Source organism: Drosophila willistoni, chromosome 3R (genome assembly GCF_018902025.1).
Source record: "Drosophila willistoni isolate 14030-0811.24 chromosome 3R, UCI_dwil_1.1, whole genome shotgun sequence".
Taxonomy (NCBI): domain Eukaryota; kingdom Metazoa; phylum Arthropoda; class Insecta; order Diptera; family Drosophilidae; genus Drosophila; species Drosophila willistoni.
This window is the reverse complement of record NC_061086.1, coordinates 15,580,414-15,598,976: the sequence shown is the minus strand read 5'-3', so window position 1 is coordinate 15,598,976 and position 18,563 is coordinate 15,580,414. Positions and strand designations below refer to the sequence as shown.

The 18,563-nt window shown below is 38.4% G+C and overlaps 3 protein-coding genes across 3 annotated transcripts; 1 reads left to right on the top strand and 2 right to left on the bottom strand.

The window, feature by feature from the left end:
* Positions 1-427: 427 nt before the first annotated feature.
* On the bottom strand, positions 428-1,199 carry LOC6650158 (enhancer of split M1 protein). Its single transcript, XM_002074047.4, has 2 exons — positions 867-1,199; positions 428-794 (listed from the first exon to the last, which is right to left on the bottom strand). Exons 1-2 carry the CDS (start codon positions 1,075-1,077, stop codon positions 535-537), a joined length of 471 nt encoding a protein of 156 aa, XP_002074083.1. The 5' UTR covers positions 1,078-1,199; the 3' UTR covers positions 428-534.
* A 4,497-nt stretch (positions 1,200-5,696) lies between these two features.
* LOC6650157 (enhancer of split malpha protein) lies at positions 5,697-6,377 on the bottom strand. The gene has a single exon (XM_002074046.3). It carries the CDS (start codon positions 6,301-6,303, stop codon positions 5,875-5,877), a length of 429 nt encoding a protein of 142 aa, XP_002074082.1. The 5' UTR covers positions 6,304-6,377; the 3' UTR covers positions 5,697-5,874.
* Positions 6,378-12,905: 6,528 nt separating this feature from the next.
* LOC6650156 (enhancer of split mbeta protein) lies at positions 12,906-13,953 on the top strand. Its single transcript, XM_002074045.4, has one exon. The coding sequence runs from the start codon at positions 13,102-13,104 to the stop codon at positions 13,705-13,707; it is 606 nt and encodes a 201-aa protein (XP_002074081.1). The 5' UTR covers positions 12,906-13,101; the 3' UTR covers positions 13,708-13,953.
* Positions 13,954-18,563: the final 4,610 nt, after the last annotated feature.

The window sequence follows — 18,563 nt, the reverse complement described above, 5'->3', positions numbered from 1 at the left end:
TAAAAACGAGTTCTTTATACCTTTTAGGCTTTCTAGGAGGATACTTACTCCAATCTTGTAATCTAGTCTACTTTTTATCTTTCTTTTCTTTGATAGTTTGTCATTTCAAGAGTTCGAAAATTCGTCAAATCTAAAGCAATTAACATCAAAAGTCCTCTAATTATCATTATCACTTAAAAATATCGAAAAATCGTTTGCTAATTAAATTATAATTTGATACTTAAGGACTTGCTGAGAGCATTTTATCTCATTACTGCCAGTAGCAAGAGGATTTCTGCTTGACTCATGTCCCAGGTAACTTGAAACCTAACGGAAGAACGAAGATGCTTCAAAAGGAGCAGAGTAAAATGAAGTTAATAATGATCAGTTTATTGACTCATTAAGGGAAGGGGAAATCCAAACAAGCCATTTTAAAGATTTTGATAAATTTGTTATTAACAGTCGTTTAGATTTATTTTTCAAATCAATTTTAGTGTTTTGAAATTAACATTTAATGCCTGTATTGTTCCATTTGTGTCTGCTGGCTGCATGTTTTTAGCATTTCTCATTTTGCAAAATGCGGAACTTTTCAGCGGTTTCCACTCCTGCCACCTGCAGGGCACAATTGAAGGTCTCAAAGGCGCAAACGTTGCTCATGAGGGCACGATATTTGCCATTGGTAACACAAATTGGCTGATAGATCATAGAACAGGGTTTCAGGCATTCATTGACATCCAATTTGAAGCTGCCCAATTTCTCATGAAGATTCTCTACTAACTCTGAGCTACACCAGGCGGCATCGGTTTCGGAATAGGCTAAAGAAACAAATAAAATGGTAAATAATTTAATATACATTTATTGGATTTATAGGCTTAATTTCTACTTACTCTGCAGGGCGCTGCGTTGACGACGACAATTGTCGGCCTTCAGGTTGCATGAGCTGGCAAATTCTTTGAAGATGTTGCCATCGGTGGCACAAACTGGCTTATAGATGGAACTGCATATTTGAGGACAATCGGTTTCGTTATTGGACACCGAATTGGCTGCAATGCCAGTGGCCAAAGCCAGGCAGAAGAGTGTCAATGCTTGATATTTCATTTTGAAAGTTTTGATATTTTCTTTCTACTTTGGATTTTGTATTTTTATTTTGCGGTTGTTTTGTAGGCTCTTTGGACTACGTGTGCTTGGTTCTCGATATCGATTACAATTGCTGTGACTGTCTGTAAATTTCTTCGATTTATATATATTAGGCACACTTTTTCTAGCTACCTGGGCCATACTGATAAGCATTGCCATAAATACACACTGATAAGGCCGCGTCGAACCCCGCCTTATCACAACCAATACAATTGAAAGTATTGTTTGTTTTGGTCCCATAACTTCTACTTTGTTCTAGGTGAGTGCAAGTCACCAGTCAGTGTAAACTTTGCCATGCTCTAATTGGCATGTATTTTGACGACTTGTTTGTTATTGTCTGTGGTCTTGTCTTGAATGACACATGCCATCAACATCATCAATCAGACATCATCATCATCATTCAGTTTGTGTTCCATTATCATATTAATATCTTGTTTATCACACTTTTTTGACGGGGGAGAAGAATCATTTATAAATAGTTACTGACTTCAATTGCCGAAAATGTTATTTGTCATCGATCTGCCTTCTAAACTTTCAGAAAACAAACAAATGAGTAAACAAGTTGTTTTTATAAAAATTTGCTTGTTTACCTCTTGATAAGTAAAAGTTTGGGTAAATTAAAAAATGTCAAATGAATCTGAAAGTTGTGATAATTTGAGTTTCGTTTTTAACACGTGCTCCTAAAACTATGCTATACATTTAACCATTATTTGAGGACTTGTATCCTTGAAGTTATTGAGCCAAGGGAGAAAAAGTAAAAGGAGTACCTGGAGCTGAAAATATTAAGATTTCAGTTAATTAAGTGATTCTACACTCACCTAGTCTCAGATATTAAAATAAGTAATAAAGTCCTCACAGTTCCTTACAATTCAAACTAGAATAACATCAAATAATTGGCATAAATTAAAAAATTATAATAATAGAGCTGAATTTTTATTAATTTTATATTTATAGATATAGGTACCTGAAAAGCTTAAAGTTTTTCTTTAATTAATTTCACTTAGTTCATCTTAATAGCGCACAACATGGCGTATACGTGATTATATAACAAAGTAAACACAGAGACAAAAACTAAAGAAAACTTGCTTATTTTCATTATTTTTTGCTACTAATTAATGGATAATTAAAGGATATAATAAAGTAGTAAAGTGTAAAGAAAGTCCAAATTGACAAAAGATCTTTCGAATTTCGAATTTGTAAATTTGTTTACCATTTCACTGCATTTTATCGAATGTTTAATAAAATATGCCTAAAAAAAGTGTGTAAATTAGATTTCAGTTTGAAAATGGATTGTTCTTAAAACAACATATAAATATTTAAAATTAAAAATAATATATATTAAAAAAAGCTCAGTAATTAAATTTTTTCTTTGCTCATTAGTTCGCTTGATTAATGTTAAAACAAGTTTCATCTGTTTAAAATTTGATCAGACATTCAAATTAGAATAAATAACAGATTTGGACATGTTCTAGATGGCCCTCATTGCAGGCTTCTCTAAGATTAATTCCCCCATCAGCAGAAGAAGCAGCTTCCCGTATAAAAATGGCTAATTGAGGCTACTCAGCGGTGGTGCCTGAACGATAGAGGCAAGTAGAAGAAGAAACCTGAGGTGTTTGTATAATAACAGCAACAACTCGGTTAGGTCTAATCACCGTTTAATGTGTTCACACACTTGTTGCTTGCGGCGCCCTCAGCACGGTTCAGTTTAGAGTTTTATTCAGTTTTGGAGCCCACACACACACACAACACACACACATTATAACATTTTGTGTGTTGTTGACCAATCCAATGACCGCTAAGACGCATGCGTATGCCGGTCACGCACGCGAAGGCCGCACAGTGCTTTAGACAACATATTGAGTACATGCGAGAGAGTACGTTAAACCCAGACCCAGCCCAGAATCGAGATGGAGTTGGGAGTTGAAGTTGGTCAAAAGTAATAGAAGAAGAAGAAGGGGAGCTGTTTGGTTGTTTAGTTGGTTGGTTGAGTATGTAAATGACCATGGCTCAGGCATACACTTACATACATAGTGTATGATGATGACTATCTGGCTGCCGCAATCATCATTATCATCATCACCATCATCACCATCATCATCATCATCATCGTCATCAACCATGGCATTCTTTCTTTTCATACGATCCCATCCCATCCCATCCAATTTTCATTCCTTGTTGTTCGTGCAGACAAACGTCGCTTTGCATACGAAATTAATTATGTGCTGTCAAAGACAATTTAACAGAAACTTATATTGCTACTTAATTTACGTCACGGCGCTACCAGAATTTCAACATCAACATCAATTTGCATTTTTAGTGTAGGTGAAATGCGTTTGTGATTGATCCAAGGGAAACCAAGAACCAAGAGATTTGGGTTTCGGTTCGGGTTCGGGTTCGGGTTGGGTTTGATTCTAGCTAAGACGATTATCTTTTTGCGGTACTCTATACTTTTTATGCCCAATTTCAACGTCCGCCTTGATACACCTTGGCATGTGACTGGGACTCGGCTGATGGAAGGTGTTGGGACGTCAACATGTTGCATTTTAATTGTGGTTTGGGGTTTTTCCTTTTCTTCTCTTGTCACTTGTGTTTACTTATTTTCTTCTTTCTAGAAAGAAAAAAGGCCCATAAATAAGTTGTACGACAAGAAGACTCGTGCAGGGAATTGCCGTGAAGTTATGCGCACGTTGCCCTTATTTGGTGGGCCAAAACGAGAGGGAGTGGAAAGTGGACAGGTTGACGGAGTAGACACTTATAGACACAGGTGGCCTTAGCCAAGGTGATAGCATAGTTGCCTCATAGAATAATTGGCAACATGACAAGCTTGAGGCTATATGGAAGGCCACAAGACAAGGCCAATTGTAGAAAATCAAGTTCTAAAGAACTTTTTATACTTTTGTTCTATATTTTTGATTTGTTTTTTATTAAGAAACTTTGGCCCAGGTTTTTTTTTTAGACATTTAGTAAGTAGAGACTTTAACAAAAGAATAGAACATATAGTTCTAGTTGTAGTTTTTGTGTTATTAAAGTCAGCTAAATATTTGTAGGTAATAGTAACAAATAGTTATACTTCATTGATAGCTTATTCCAAATCCGTAGCGGATCTCCGGAGGGTGAAAAAGGGTAAATTTCCCCCCCAAAACTATGAGTCATATAGACAATCAGAGGTTGGTTATGTAAACATTAAGAATATTTCAAATAAGCCCGCTCTTCGTCTCAGTGAATTTCCCCGATAACCGAATTTGCACTAATGGGGTATAATACACTAAGGCGGGGTACGGGCACACTCTCTCAAGAATAGGCAATAAGACCACATGTGCAATTAATAAATTCAGAAATAAAATCCGAAAATAAAAAGACAATCCCAAGGGATTAATTAACGAAAATAATAGAGAGTTTACAGTTAAAATATTTTAATGGGTCAAACAAATTTTTCACTTCGATTTCGATCCGTCACTGTTCCAAATGCATATAAATCTCCGTAAAAAAAAACCAAATAATCTACCAAAACATAACAAGACCCTTTAAGAATCTACAAAGAACAAACAAACTCAGTCACAAACAAATATTGTTTATATATACTTCGATAATCCTCCCACTGTCCACTATGGAACTCGAGACGAAAACAATTGTTTGCATAGTTTTCTGGCTCTTAATAGCCAAGATCATAAAATATCAAAGCAAAAAACCTAAGTTGGGCACAATATAAAAATACTTTTGTAGTTATGGATTTTCCTCTCAATTAGTGTCACTTCATATTTCTTGATTAATCATCATTAAAACTAATTAATTACCGCCCAAAGCGAAAAATCAAATCGCCGCCTCTATTAACATTTTTTTTCTTACCTGCAAACCTTTTTTACCTTTTTCGCCTTTGCTCCTTACACAAAACCAAATCCGTTCTAAAATTATCTTTTTTCCGTCTGTTAATTACTTTCCATTTTCCTCAGCCATGAAATTAAAAAAAAAAACACAATAGATGCCTTTCACATTTGAAACATTTACAAAAATTCAAGTAGGTAAAGAAATTGTTTTGAAATATGAAACCAGAGTGTAAGGATTTGTATCAATTTTGCCATTAGATGTACAGGATAATGCTTTTAGGGTTAAGTAATGCGCAACGCCAGTCATTATCATCATCACCAGAAAGAGACAGAGAAGGGGAAGAGAGAGAAAAAGTAATCAGTGAATGCATGTTGTAGCCCAAAATCTATATCTTATTTGTTTCCAAAGTGTCATTGACGTCATAAAGAAATCAAAAAATACTTAAATAAGAAAGCAATTCAAATTTTTGTATCGTGTCTGAGAAAAACATAGCGTATAAGTACCACAACATATAGTAGCCTCCAGAGGGTAGTCATTCTTATCAGGCGGCACGTAGCTAGACCAAACAAATTTTATGGAACATAAACAAGGTGGAGCAACAGATGAAAAGAGTCAACTAAATGTCTTGTCATAACATTTGTGAGTAATAAAAAGCCAAAAAAAAAGAAACTAAAGAAAGAAAGGAAAACCCCAAAAAAAACCCAAAACAATTATAAGAATATTTTTTTGTTTTTGTTATCAGTTTTTTTGTATTTAGTTTTAGTTTTTTGTTAAAGCTCTCATTTTCTATCACAAATATCTTAAGTACTAATTGGAAGCGCTGGATCGCTGAGATTTTTTGTTTGTTTGTTTTAGCTGGAAGGCCGCTGCTGGTATCACAATGATTAAAGCTTGAAGATTATTAAATGGATGATCAGGTCGAGATGATGTTATTTAAGCCTGAGCCCAACGATCTTGATATTGCATGGAGTAGCAATGGGCTGGCTCAATGCTGGCAACTGGCTGCAGATTGGTGGTCCAGAAGAAAGTACCAGCCTGAGTGCGTGCGAAACGTACTGGGACATAGACATCCTCATCCTCATCCTGTTCAATGTGATTTTCCAATTCATACTGGGCAATTTTCTCATTGGCGGCATTCTCATCGATTTCGGCATAGTAGGCCTCTTCGACTTGAGCGTTGCGTAGATTTTCCACCGATTCCAGAGATTCCAAAGAGTGTTGACGTTGGAATTGCTGCTGCTGTTGTTGTTGCTTTTGCTGCTTCTTGAACAGAGTCTTCAAGACCTGCTTGATACTGTAGCTGGTCTTCATTTTGTTGGTGGTTGAGTTGTTGGTGGCGGCGACAATGACTTGTTGGCACATTTTTATATATGTAGTTTGTTAGTTTTTGGGAAAAACTAGGCTTGTTGTTTGTTGTATGTGTTGCTTGAAACGCTGACGATGTCAGAATGATTTCCCAACCGACAGGCAGTCGCCTTTTATAGCCAGCCACGCCAGTTCCAGCGACGGTTCGAAATGCATTTCCTGTGTAGCCAGCGAGCTGAGCGAGCAAACACACAAGAAGGGTCGCCGACAGACCCCTGCGTACGTGGTACGCACAAGAGCGAGAGACAAGAGAGATTCCCCACCCTCGGATTCAGAGACACAGAGAGCACACACAAGCAGAGAAGATAAGCGAGAACCTGAAATACGACTCTAAGGGCAGCAGGTAGCCGGTAGATGTTAGCTGGTAGATGGCAACAACAAGAGAGAGCCCAAGGAAGTCGCCAGTGAGTGCATTTAAGGAAACGTACCCCCACACACACACACCACAACGAGAAAAAAGAAGATAAAGGGCAAAAAAAAAAACAGTAAAACTGCAACTGAAACCCAACCAGTCCCGAGTGTGGGAAACAATTTTTCGGTGCCCTGAAATTTTAAGGAAATACATACATAAGCCAAGGAACCATTGAAAATTGAAGATCCCCCGTCAAAAGAAGAAACCCAAAAAGGGCAGGTGTTCCTTCGAAAAATTTCTCACGAGCAAAGCAGTCAAGCAAACGATGATCCTCTGAGCACAACCATAAAGAAAAAGGAGTTGCAAATTGTATTCCTAATGGGCAATCAACATAAAGGCATTCCCACGCATCTTCGTCCTGGTTATATTTGGAATTGGTCTCTGTGTTTTCTTGAGGGGTTGCAAATGGTATTTGTATAGGCATTTTGAATCACTTGTCTTTAATGTTTTGATTTCTGAAACTTTCCCACAGGGATCGAGACAGAACGAAACCACCACCATCAACATTACCACCAGAACCAAATAAAATGTGGCTGCCACTTGTCTTCGATTTCAATTCGAATACATACGTACATAGTTCCCCCTTAGGGGTGTGTATACACACATACTTGTAGATATTTTAATTAATTTCAGGGTCCAAGTGTGCTGAAAGTGTGAGGGTTTTAGTTTCGTTTTTTCTTTTTTGTCGACTGATAAACTCGATTGGAATGGGCATGAGGAATATAGGAATATAGGGAGCAAACGATTTCAAACTGAAGTGTGAGCAAAGCGAGCTGGGAGACTTTTGAGAGTTTTGCTTTTTTTAACGGGTAGGGGACAATTTTTTATGGTCTCCTTTGACTTGGCTTATCTTTGCTTTGCTTTGTCATTTAAGGGTATTTCATGGGTGACAATGAAATAAGAAAAAGATATAAAAGATCAGCTCTAATGGGCCAAGTATAACTCGTTACTTGTAAATTGTGTCCATACTTTCACTGAAATGGGATAAGTGGCAATTGGAACCAACAATAAATGGGAGAGAGAGTCTTATCTAACTTGGAAGAGTTTAATGAAATCCATTTAGAAAATCTATTGAAGAGATATTGTTAGGACAAAGCATTTAGGTTTGATTTACAGAAGACATGCAAACGAAATGAGATTTAGGTACTTGTAAAATTTTATCATTCATAATTTATGGGTTTCTGCATATGTAGTTAGAATTTCAAAATATATATTTATCTTACATAAAAATTTCATGCCAATTTGTTAAATGTTTTTGAATCTATAATCGAATTTGCAACGACTAGACTTAGTCCACTCGAAGGGTTTTAGTTCTAAGCTGAGGAATGGAGTTAAATTTTAATCAATGAAACTGTCAAAATTTTGATAGCCAAAATATATTTTCCCTACAAAACCAAAGTTATGAGCTTAATCCGCCACTGTAATCGATGCACAAGATTTCTTATAATTTTCTTAGATATGTAAAGAATATAGATATGTTCTTTAGATAGTGAAAAGCGAGAAAAGTGTTTTTATCAGTGATCCAATCTTCAAAGTTGGCTCCAACTAAACTTACACTTTTAATTGTCAAATATAATAAATATCTGCTTTGCATTTGAACTCAGAGAATACCTAGAATCTGAAATCTGCATGGGTTCCATATACAAACAATGCCCAATAAGCACAAGCATTTAGTAGTTCCGTTTAAAAAGATCTAAGATTAACTTAAACCCACTGAGTTGGTAATGCCAGACTTTTGAATGAAAAATTGTTATTAGAGTCTTAATTTAAGAATGAATTAAGAAATCATTTGAAGAATTTTGCCATTCAGAAAGTTGACTTAATAATGATCCTGAAGTAGTTTATCTAAGTGACATATTTTCTCCCCGTTTCACATTCTTTGATTAAGTGTAAAAAGCACTTTGTAGGAGATTTTGATTTTCTTGTTTTATGATCTTTGGGCTTATCTTTGAAATGGTAAATCGTTCCCCCCAGGAAGATAAGACTGAGTAATGTTTATGTTAGACTCTCAGCTTGGTTGGGGGCGAAATAGAATTTCAATTTTCATTGCAACTCTTCTGTGTGGGGAAGGGGGATGAGGGCATTGACAGTTTACACTTACACACACACACACATACACAAATGTACACTCACTGGGTGATGTTTGTTGCTGCCCTCATGGTAATATGATATATGCACTCGAAACAAGACGAAGACCATGGAAGAAGGCATGGAAGCTGAAGACAAAGATGAATAAAAAGAAGAAGTGGTGATGGGGGGTATGATGGCAGGAGGGGTTTGGGCGGGGGGATGGTGAAAAAAAAAGCCTCAAGCCAAGATAATGGGCAACGTGCCAAGTGCTCGAAAAAATGTATACACAACACAAACAGTGCATAAAAGTAAAGGCGGAGGAGCCAGTCAGCCAGTTAGGCTAACCATTCACAAGCAGAAGCAGAGGAGTTGGGGGAGTAGAGATGCTGGCGAAGGAGGCGGAGAGGGGGGTGCAGAAGGAGGAGGTGTGCCGGTTCGTTTTTATGTGATCTTAGCCCAGAGAGTATGTGTCGGCATCCCAACGAGCTGGCTCAGCCTCGCTTTGGCGGATGGCAAACTGGTTTTAGCTTTTATTTTTTTTTTTTTTGTTGTTTTTGGATCTTTACATACATATTCCGAAAGAGAGAGACAGAGAGAGCAAGAGATGCCAATGCCGCCAGCTCAGGCTATGACGAACAAATGTGTAAAAAAAGAGACCTAAAAAAATATACATACATACATATATATACATAAGTATACAAAAGCGTCGACCGCATCCTAAACTGCGGACCAGAGACCAGAGAGCCCCACCAACCAATCTTTTCAAGTTGATCCCCATCAAGATATTATTTGACAGCAATGAAACGACTGGCACGAGTTTGTTTCCCACGGTCTGGAGCTCTATCTGTGTGTGTGTGTGTGTATTGGGGCATACAGTATGTGTGTCTGTGTATTTGTGTGGGTTTGCGGGGGGGAATCACTTGGCTTGGCTTGGCTTGGCATGGCTTGGTTCGGTTCGGTTTGGTTTGGCTGGCTGCTTTTCGCGGCGCAATAAAGTTGAAAGCGCACTGTTGGATATAAATTAATTCAACAACACGCCATGCCTCTTGTTGTTGTTGTTGTTGTTGTTAGTCTCTGTGCTTTGCACGCTCTCGTGCTGAGTGGCCTGACCCCCCGCACCCCCTTCTGACCGCCCCACCGGTCGGCTTGGTCGGTTGCAGATCAGCCCCAAAGTTGGTCGACTCAGTGGGGGCACTGAAATTCGCGCGTGCGTATGCCATCGATAAAAAAAATATAAAAATTGTTTAACAAAAAAATTAAAATAAAATACAAAAAGGAGAGAGAAATGAGGTCTTCGTTGAGGACTGTTGGGGTGTCTCTGTGTGTGTGTGTGTGTGTGTGTGTGTGTATTGGACTTTAAGTTGGTTGTGGTCATAAACGACTTTCCTGAATGCTCTACTCACCAGAGACATCTCTGATGTGAATCACTTCTTCTCGGTCTATTGGGAATATTAATATTCTGGGAATATTATAAGCTAACGGAAATTCTGATAAAATTAACCAAAAAGCAAGAACAACAATCCGATAAAAAGTTATTACACTTAAAAAATTTTGGAACCTATCAAATTTTTGCGGTTTTTGCGGTTTTGAATATACAAAATCAAAATGGTCAACACATGCATATGTATATATGAATGAATTATTCAGATAAAAAGTTGTGAAATTTAAGCTCTCTGAATGATAAAAATTAATCAGACAATTTAGGAACAAACTACTTTTTAAAAATATATAAGTATATAGAATACGAGTACAATTAAAGCAATTATAGTAATTTTTTGCTGTTTCTTATCTTTAGTTGTTTAATAAAATTTCATTGATTATGGTTTTTGTAAAGGAAGTGATTGTAATTTCCAATAAAATGTCATACTTGGAATTTATGACCATTTCCACTTAAGATGAAATAATGATGTAACAATGTACATTAATTTCATTGAGAAAAGTATTTCAAATTTGTTATTTTACTTAATCATTCAATTTGCTTTGCAGTAATGAATACATTCACATTCTTGTTTCATTATAAGTAAGTGGCACGTGCCAAAAGTAATTGGTTCTTACCAATTGGAATTAATGTTCCCAAAAGCAATTACATGTTCCCTTAGAAAATGAAACAATCAAAGAATAAAGGTATATATGTACATATATTAAATAATGCTGGCTTAAGAATTTATCGGAGTTTTTTTTTGCTGGTTCAAACAGAATTAAAGGATCTTCCTTAGATAGAATTCAGTAAAAACTGTTTAGATTAATTTCTTAAAAGATTAGAGTAAAATTTTGTATAAAATTATAGGCAGAAATTTATAAAAATGTTTAAAAACATTGCTGCTCTCCGATCTTAACGTCTAAGCCATCATATATCTCAATTCAAGTACTAGGGTAATGCCAAAAACTAGCCACTTGCGTAATGCCAAAATATAGCATGACCTCTTAATAAGATTAGATTTGAATGAAATTCGTTACTTTCCTCTATTTAAAGAAATAGATAAGAACTAACTACCAAATGATGTTCTTACTTTCATGTGATAGATATGAACTTATATTGTTGTCGAGTATAAAGTACTTATCCGATAAATACAATACAAGTACGTTTGTAATTGCTTAATTTAAACTAGAATTTGTGATTGATTAAAAAAAAAGATGTTTGAGTTCTTGTCATTAGTAATGAAACCCTATTCTTAATATTTAACAACATTTACAACTGATTTATTTTCCCTCCCGTTGAACCAAATTAACCATTTCCGGAGTAGTTGGATTTAGTTAAACAGTAGGTCGGTCGGTCGTTCGGTCGTTCGGTTGATCGTTTGGTCATTGTAGTTAATTTGAAGTTAGATAAGTTGCCTGACTGATGGGCATATATGCCGGGCCTTTTTTTGATTGTTGTTGTAGCTCATTTTAAACGCGTACAAAACGCCGCAATCTCAATTTGTGTCTGTCTAAATGAGTTTAACCAGCCGCAACTCGTGTCATTTTCAATGTGACGGCGCTCGGCTGGCTCACTTCTAATTAAATCTTGTGAAATTCAAGCTTTGTGTCATACCAAGAGAGAGAGACAGACAGGCAGAGACAGAGAGAGAGTAAAAGATAAACATATGTAGATGAATCACAATTAGTAGTTTGCTTCAAGTGCTATTAATAGATATTCCAAGTAGTTAACTTCTCATTCGTGACGTGCCAAAATGCCCGATCTACAGTCATTTTTATAGCGTGTGCTTTCTGCTGCTGCCGCCGCTGCTGCTCTGAGACTTTCCAGAATCCAATCCAAGCCGAGTTCAATGGGTAATTGTCTACAAATAGAAGCGTCTGTGGGTTCGGGCCCGACCTAAAGCCGACAATCAAGAATAATCATGTAAACGAAAAGCGTAATGCTCGTCCCACGAAACCCACGACGATCCAATCAATGATCCATAAAGCGTTAACAAAAAAACAAAAAACCCGAAAAAAACAACAACAACAACAACAACCGAAAAAATGAGCTCTTCTCTGCCTTCCACAATTATCAGCGTGCCATAAGGCTACTGCAAAAGGGTGAAGTGAAGGCACAAGCAGCCGAGATCCGACTCCAAAACCCAACCGACGACCATACAAATGAATTGAAATGCAAACATCTTGTTATGGATGGAAGGCATGTGCTTGCTAGAGCTCTTAAAGGCGGGCCAGTCAGCCGGACGGACAAACAGACCGACAGACAGACAGACGGACGGACGGACTGCCAAGCATGCACAATCAGAGAAGAAGTCAGGCCAGCCCCAGCCCCAGACCCAGTCTCAGTCCGTTGTCGTCGTCGTCGTCGTGGAAATCGGCTGCGAAACAGTTTCCCACGGTATAACAATCACTACACACACACACACAAACACACACACATATACACATTGACTTGAGAAAGAGAGAATGACGATGACGGAGACGGAGGCGCAGTCGCACAGCTCAAGTCATTTTATTGCCCTCCACAAACACACACACATAGAGAGTGAAAGAGAGATAAACCCAAAGGAGAAGAAGGGGGAGGAGGCGTAGACGGGCGACGAGTGAGGCATACGTAAACAGAAGCCAACCACCGCCAACCACCACCACCACCGCTGCCGCTAGCAGCAGCAGCAGCAGGCAGAGCACGAGGCAAAACGAGTATCTCGCTCGCACTTATACCTCCAAATGTGACCATATGCGAGCCTATATAAAGCCAAGCACTCACAGCTCAGCTGAATCATTCAAAGCTGTGACTTCAAAGCGCACACACATCGTTCCCGTGACTAGATAGATTTCTTCTTCTTCATCATCATCAACATTATTTTGTGGATTACGCGACTTTTTTGAGAAAAATGGTGCTGGAAATGGAAATGTCAAAAACTTATCAATATCGCAAGGTGATGAAACCCATGCTGGAACGGAAACGTCGGGCACGTATCAACAAGTGTTTGGATGAGCTTAAAGATATAATGGTCGAGTGCTTGACGCAAGAGGGCGAGCATATCACACGGTTGGAGAAAGCTGACATTTTGGAATTGACAGTGGAGCATATGAAAAAATTGCGAGCCCAAAAGCAATTGAAATTGGGATCGGTCACTGCTGCTCCTAGTGGATCATCATCGCCATCATCAGCATGTGACTCCAAGCTTAGCATTGCGGAAAGTTTTCGTGCCGGCTATGTGCATGCCGCCAATGAAGTATCCAAGACTTTGGCTGCTGTACCCAATGTCAGTGTCGATTTGGGCACACAACTGATGAGCCATCTGGGACATCGTCTCAATTATTTGCAAGTTGTGGTACCCACAATGCCCCAACCACCAGTCCAAGATGCTCCCGTATCATTGGTGACTGTGGTCACCCCACCACCATCGGAATGCGGCAGTTTGGATTCATCGTCCAGTGTCAGTTGCAGTCCCAGTCCAGCTCCAAGTGATGGACCCATGTGGCGTCCCTGGTGAGCAGCAAAAATCTGATGCCTGGCCTTGAAAATTAAAAAAAAAAGGCCTATAGAGACAATCTTTCCGCCACCCTCCCCTCCCCTCATGCAGAGGAGAAGAACAGGATCAGGATTATGCGCTGCCTCTTGGCAAGCGCCCTCAGATCTTGGAGTTGGGACAGAAATAAATCTTCAAAGAGCCTACACTACTTGGCTAACGGAGTAAATGTCCCCAGCAAAACATTTCTATGAATTTTTTTGAATGAAAATAAATGAAATTGTAAATTGAAAAGATAAAATTTTCTTGCGTTTTAAATTTTGTTTGTCCAAGCAATTAAGCAATCGGTTTAGGCCCTCCCGTATCTGTACACATACATATATGTACATAGTTTAGTACTTTGTTCTTTCCTCTAACATATCAAGAGAAACCACTAAACCGGAAGTCGCTAAAAAAACCCATTTTCCCACACTTCAACTCGAACAATCTGGCCTCATTATGTTCTGTTTTGTGTTCTGCGGGTTGGCGCTGCCGCAATTAAATAATAAAAATAAAAATATATAAAAAAAAACCTCAATTCTAGGAAACGTCATTTATCATGAAGTTTTTTTTTTTGTTTGCTGTTTTTGCTGTTTTCTGCTTGCCTTGCTTACTGATCGTGGTCGAGAGTGTGAGAACCTCGGCTCGCCTGTCAATGGCTTGACCGTTTGGCACATGCGCCAGACATGGCAAATTAAGCCCCCACGATCGTCGACCGCCAACTGTCCAATTGTCCAACCCGTCCACTGTCATACCGGCACAACAACAAAGCAAAAGCAAAATGACATGGTGAGAGATTCAGAGATTCGGTTACGGAACTTCAGTCTGAGCGTTTTTCTTTTTTTTTTTTGTTTTATTTTGTTTTTGATGATGACTACATGACTTTGACTATATCTCCACTTAGTAGACGCGGCCAATAGTGTCTGTTGGACCGTTGAAGCTCGCGCTGATTGTTGTTAATCTTTGAAAAATGTGATTAGTCACGTAACATTGGCACACAGACCTGGCGCATGGCCAAAAAAAAACACAGAAAAACAACACCAAACAAAAAAAAAAAAATGGCAAACTACAGCTATTTTTTTTATAAGTATTTTGCGGTGATCGGGCAACGGTAGTTAGCTAGAAAGAAATAGATCAAATTGTTAAGATGCACAGTTTTTGTTTTCCCCCCTCCATCAATCAAGACCTCAAATACGGTCATTTTAGTTGGCTAATAACCCATCAAAGACTTGAACTACATATGTACATCAATGGATTCTCAACTCAAGTAGCCGATTTCAAGTAGTGATTTTGTTTTTAATTGAACTCAATAAACTTTAATTGACTTTGGTAATCGATGACACGTTTAAGTCATAATCTTAAGATAAGATCTTAATTTAATTTTTCGGGTTCTCAATTGGAAAGAGCGTCAGAGATTTTTATATCAAAAGGCATTGTCATAAAAGTTAAATTTTATATCTATAAAATGGTGAGTATTGTTAAGAATAAGTATAAATAAAATGGATTAATATTTCTTATCATAGTGACCCTTAAAATTGCTTAGTTTTTGCATGTAATTTATTTAGAAAATATTGTGAGAAATGTTAGGAAAATATTCGCAGAAACTTTGTTTATGTGTTTAAATAGATAATTAGAATATAGAACTGAGTTTCTGTCTAGGATCAAATGGTCCAGAACTCGAGATTTTACTTAGGTTTTTGATATAGAAAATATTGAAATGGGCCTAAATTCCGAATTTTTCCCTCACCACGTGCCAAATATTGTCTTCACGGGTCTGGTGAATGAAACTATAAATATGTATATGTACATATAGTTTTCAATCCTATGGAGTAAGTACAACTGAATGTCACTTTCTTTTAAACAATGACTTTAAATATGAAAATTGCTTGGATATATATTTAATTTTATGGCCACATACAACTTAAGTACAGTACTGCATGTGCACCAACATTATGATAATGATGATCATCATCACGTGACCTCAGCATGCCTTCGGGGCCCCCAATTCACTCACTCACTCACTCACTCATATACATAGAGGCGACAGGCACCGCGGGTCCAGGCACTCTACCACCTACTTCAGTCATAATACACACGCCGCAAAAATTTTTAATGCAGCCATATTAAAGTAAGCACAAACTCAACAAAAGAGACAGATCGATCGAGAGAGAGAAAAGGAGTGAAGTGGAAAACCGGCTGCGTTTCAAAGATGGGGCTCTGGGGAGTAAGGGAGAGACAGCATCCCAAAAACCTCTAACCGAAACCCCAACTCCCCATACAAACACTCAAACACACACACACACATACAGACATACAGAGAGAGAGACTGCTTGTGGGCAGCTTCAGGTCCAGTGTCCAGTGGCAGCAAGAGCGTGTGCCAATGTAGTGTAACAACATCCCATATTAAAGATATTACAGAGTCAATAGCACACACCATATAAGTGTGTGTGGTGTGTGGCTACCCTCACCTCATCTCGTCTCTGCCTCAGCTCAGCTCAGCTCACCCCACCTCCGCCTCACCTTCTATCGCCCGCCGCCCCTTTGGCATCTGCATTCATCTACCTTTTTGGTCATAAACAAACTAAATTGAGTTCGTTCAACAAAACTGCAAAGACGACGACGACGATGACGACGCGACGTTAACTGCGCTGCTTTGCGCATGCGCCGCGCCTCAGGTCGCCCCCCTTGCCGCTTGACACGTCCTACCCCTTTTTGTTGTTTCTGTGTCCATACCGCCGAATGGTCTTAACGATCGTGTGTCCACAGTCATTACAATGTTGGCCAATGCACAACAACGGCTCGACTCGACTCGACTCGAGCGTCAATATAGCCGCACACACACTTACCGCACGCTGCTTTTGTCTCACTCACTCTACCTCTCACCTCTCCCCGCCCAGGTAAGGTACGTATGTATGTATATACGGTCGTGATCTTGCCCGTAAGTGGTCTTGTATCTTGAATTCAAAAAACGAAACGAACGTCATCGTCGCCGACTCCAGCTCCAGCCTCGACTCTCTATCTCTGTCTCTCTCTCTCCCTCTCTGTCCCTGTCGCTGCAGTACATACAACAACAAAAAAAAGTAAAAAAAAAAAAGGGCAGGTGTGTCGATCGTGTGAGAACCACGTTCCAAACCATTTTCTCACGATCTTCGCTTCTGATATTTCTGTCTGTCAGTCCCTTGTTGGCCCTACCCCACCCCTGACTATCCCCTCGTCCACCCCTCGTCTTGGTCCATAGTCTTGTGCGTGTGCGCTCTGAGCCCTTCGAGTGATTCGTATGCAGTTTGTGTATTGTAGTTTTTAATGACTTGGGCTTGCGTTGCGAGACGGAGAGCTCCGAATCGGTGTAAGAGTTTCGGTTTCGGTTACCTTGCCATTCGTTCATCATTCATCGGGTTTTACCTACAAGATTAAGTACCCTTTGTTGTATCAGCATTGCATTTCCTTTTCGAATTGGGTGCCTTATTGCATCCAATAGTCAGACATATTTTGGCTTATTGTCCATTGTCCGAACAATCTTGTCATTGTCATGCAACACTTATGCTGAGATCATAGGGATGGACCCCTGACTTAAAATACAGCCAGCAGGATGATTGAGTGTTAATCAAATGAGTCGAAGATCTCAGTAATTTATGCCCAAAAGACGTTACTTTAGTAATCAATCTAGTATATAGTCAAAATTCTATCCTGTTATCAATCTTAATCCTTAACCTAGGAATAAGAATGGTTAATTTGAATTTAAAATAGTTGGATTATTTAACTCCTTCATAGGAGTTGGATATAGAACTTTGTGCTAGATGCTAATTGACCCCAAAGGACTGCAAGGAATCCTTCTTTAAGTTGGGCCTTAGTAGAAAGTAGAAAGTTCTTCTCTAAGAAAGATTCAAGTCAAGTTCTTAGAGTAAAACTTTCCCTTTTTATTAAGCTTTTTCTAAAGGAAGTGAGAAGTTTTTCTCTAATATAAAGACTTTAGATCTTTGGTCTTAAAACGGAAATTCCTTTTTTAAAAATTCCTTTCTCAAAAGTAAAAGTTCGTTCCCTAAAACAGCTTAATTCAAAAGGAAACAATCTTCTCTAAGAAAGACCTTTGTCAATAAGAGAAGTTTTTGAAAAGAAGCCTAATCTAATTAATCAAACATCATTTAATTTTAGAGCCTCAACTTCCTCTTTTAGTTATTTCACTTTAAAATGAATTTAAATTTAATCACGAAAAGTTTATGTCTTGGTGACCATCTCTAGGGAGCCCAGCATAATCCCTTGATATTTATCTTCTTGTCTTGGCCTTTTTTACTATTTTATTTCTCTTGCTGCTTGATTTCTTAACACGGGCGTCTCTTGGTTAACGGCTACTGGTCTTGGGATCCAACAAAACAGACGAAATCCGAGAGCCCAGATAAGCAAATTATGCGGGCTCACAAAAAAACGAAAGAATAAAATACAAAAAAAAAAAACAAAAAACTGAAAATAAAAACCGATATCCTGTTTGGTATGCCATGTTACCCTAGGGCAAGACAATCATTTACTTACCTGGATAACCAAAGAGCAATTATAGATAGCCTTGCCTTGCCTTGCCCTGCCTTGACCATTGTGCACACGATTTTTGATTTTCTAGCTCAAAAGACACAAAAAACACAAAAAAAAGAAGTAAAATAGGAAAATAAGAAAAATGGGAAAACTGAAGAGAAGGAGAGGAGGAGGAAAAAAAAGGATGGTTGAGCGATGACTCGATCCGATCCCTTGATGCCTTTGTATTCTTCTTGCCCCCTAAGACTGAGCGACATTGTCGTAACTCGATTAGACACGCCGAGATCTAGAGAGTGGTTAAGAGGATGGATGAATGG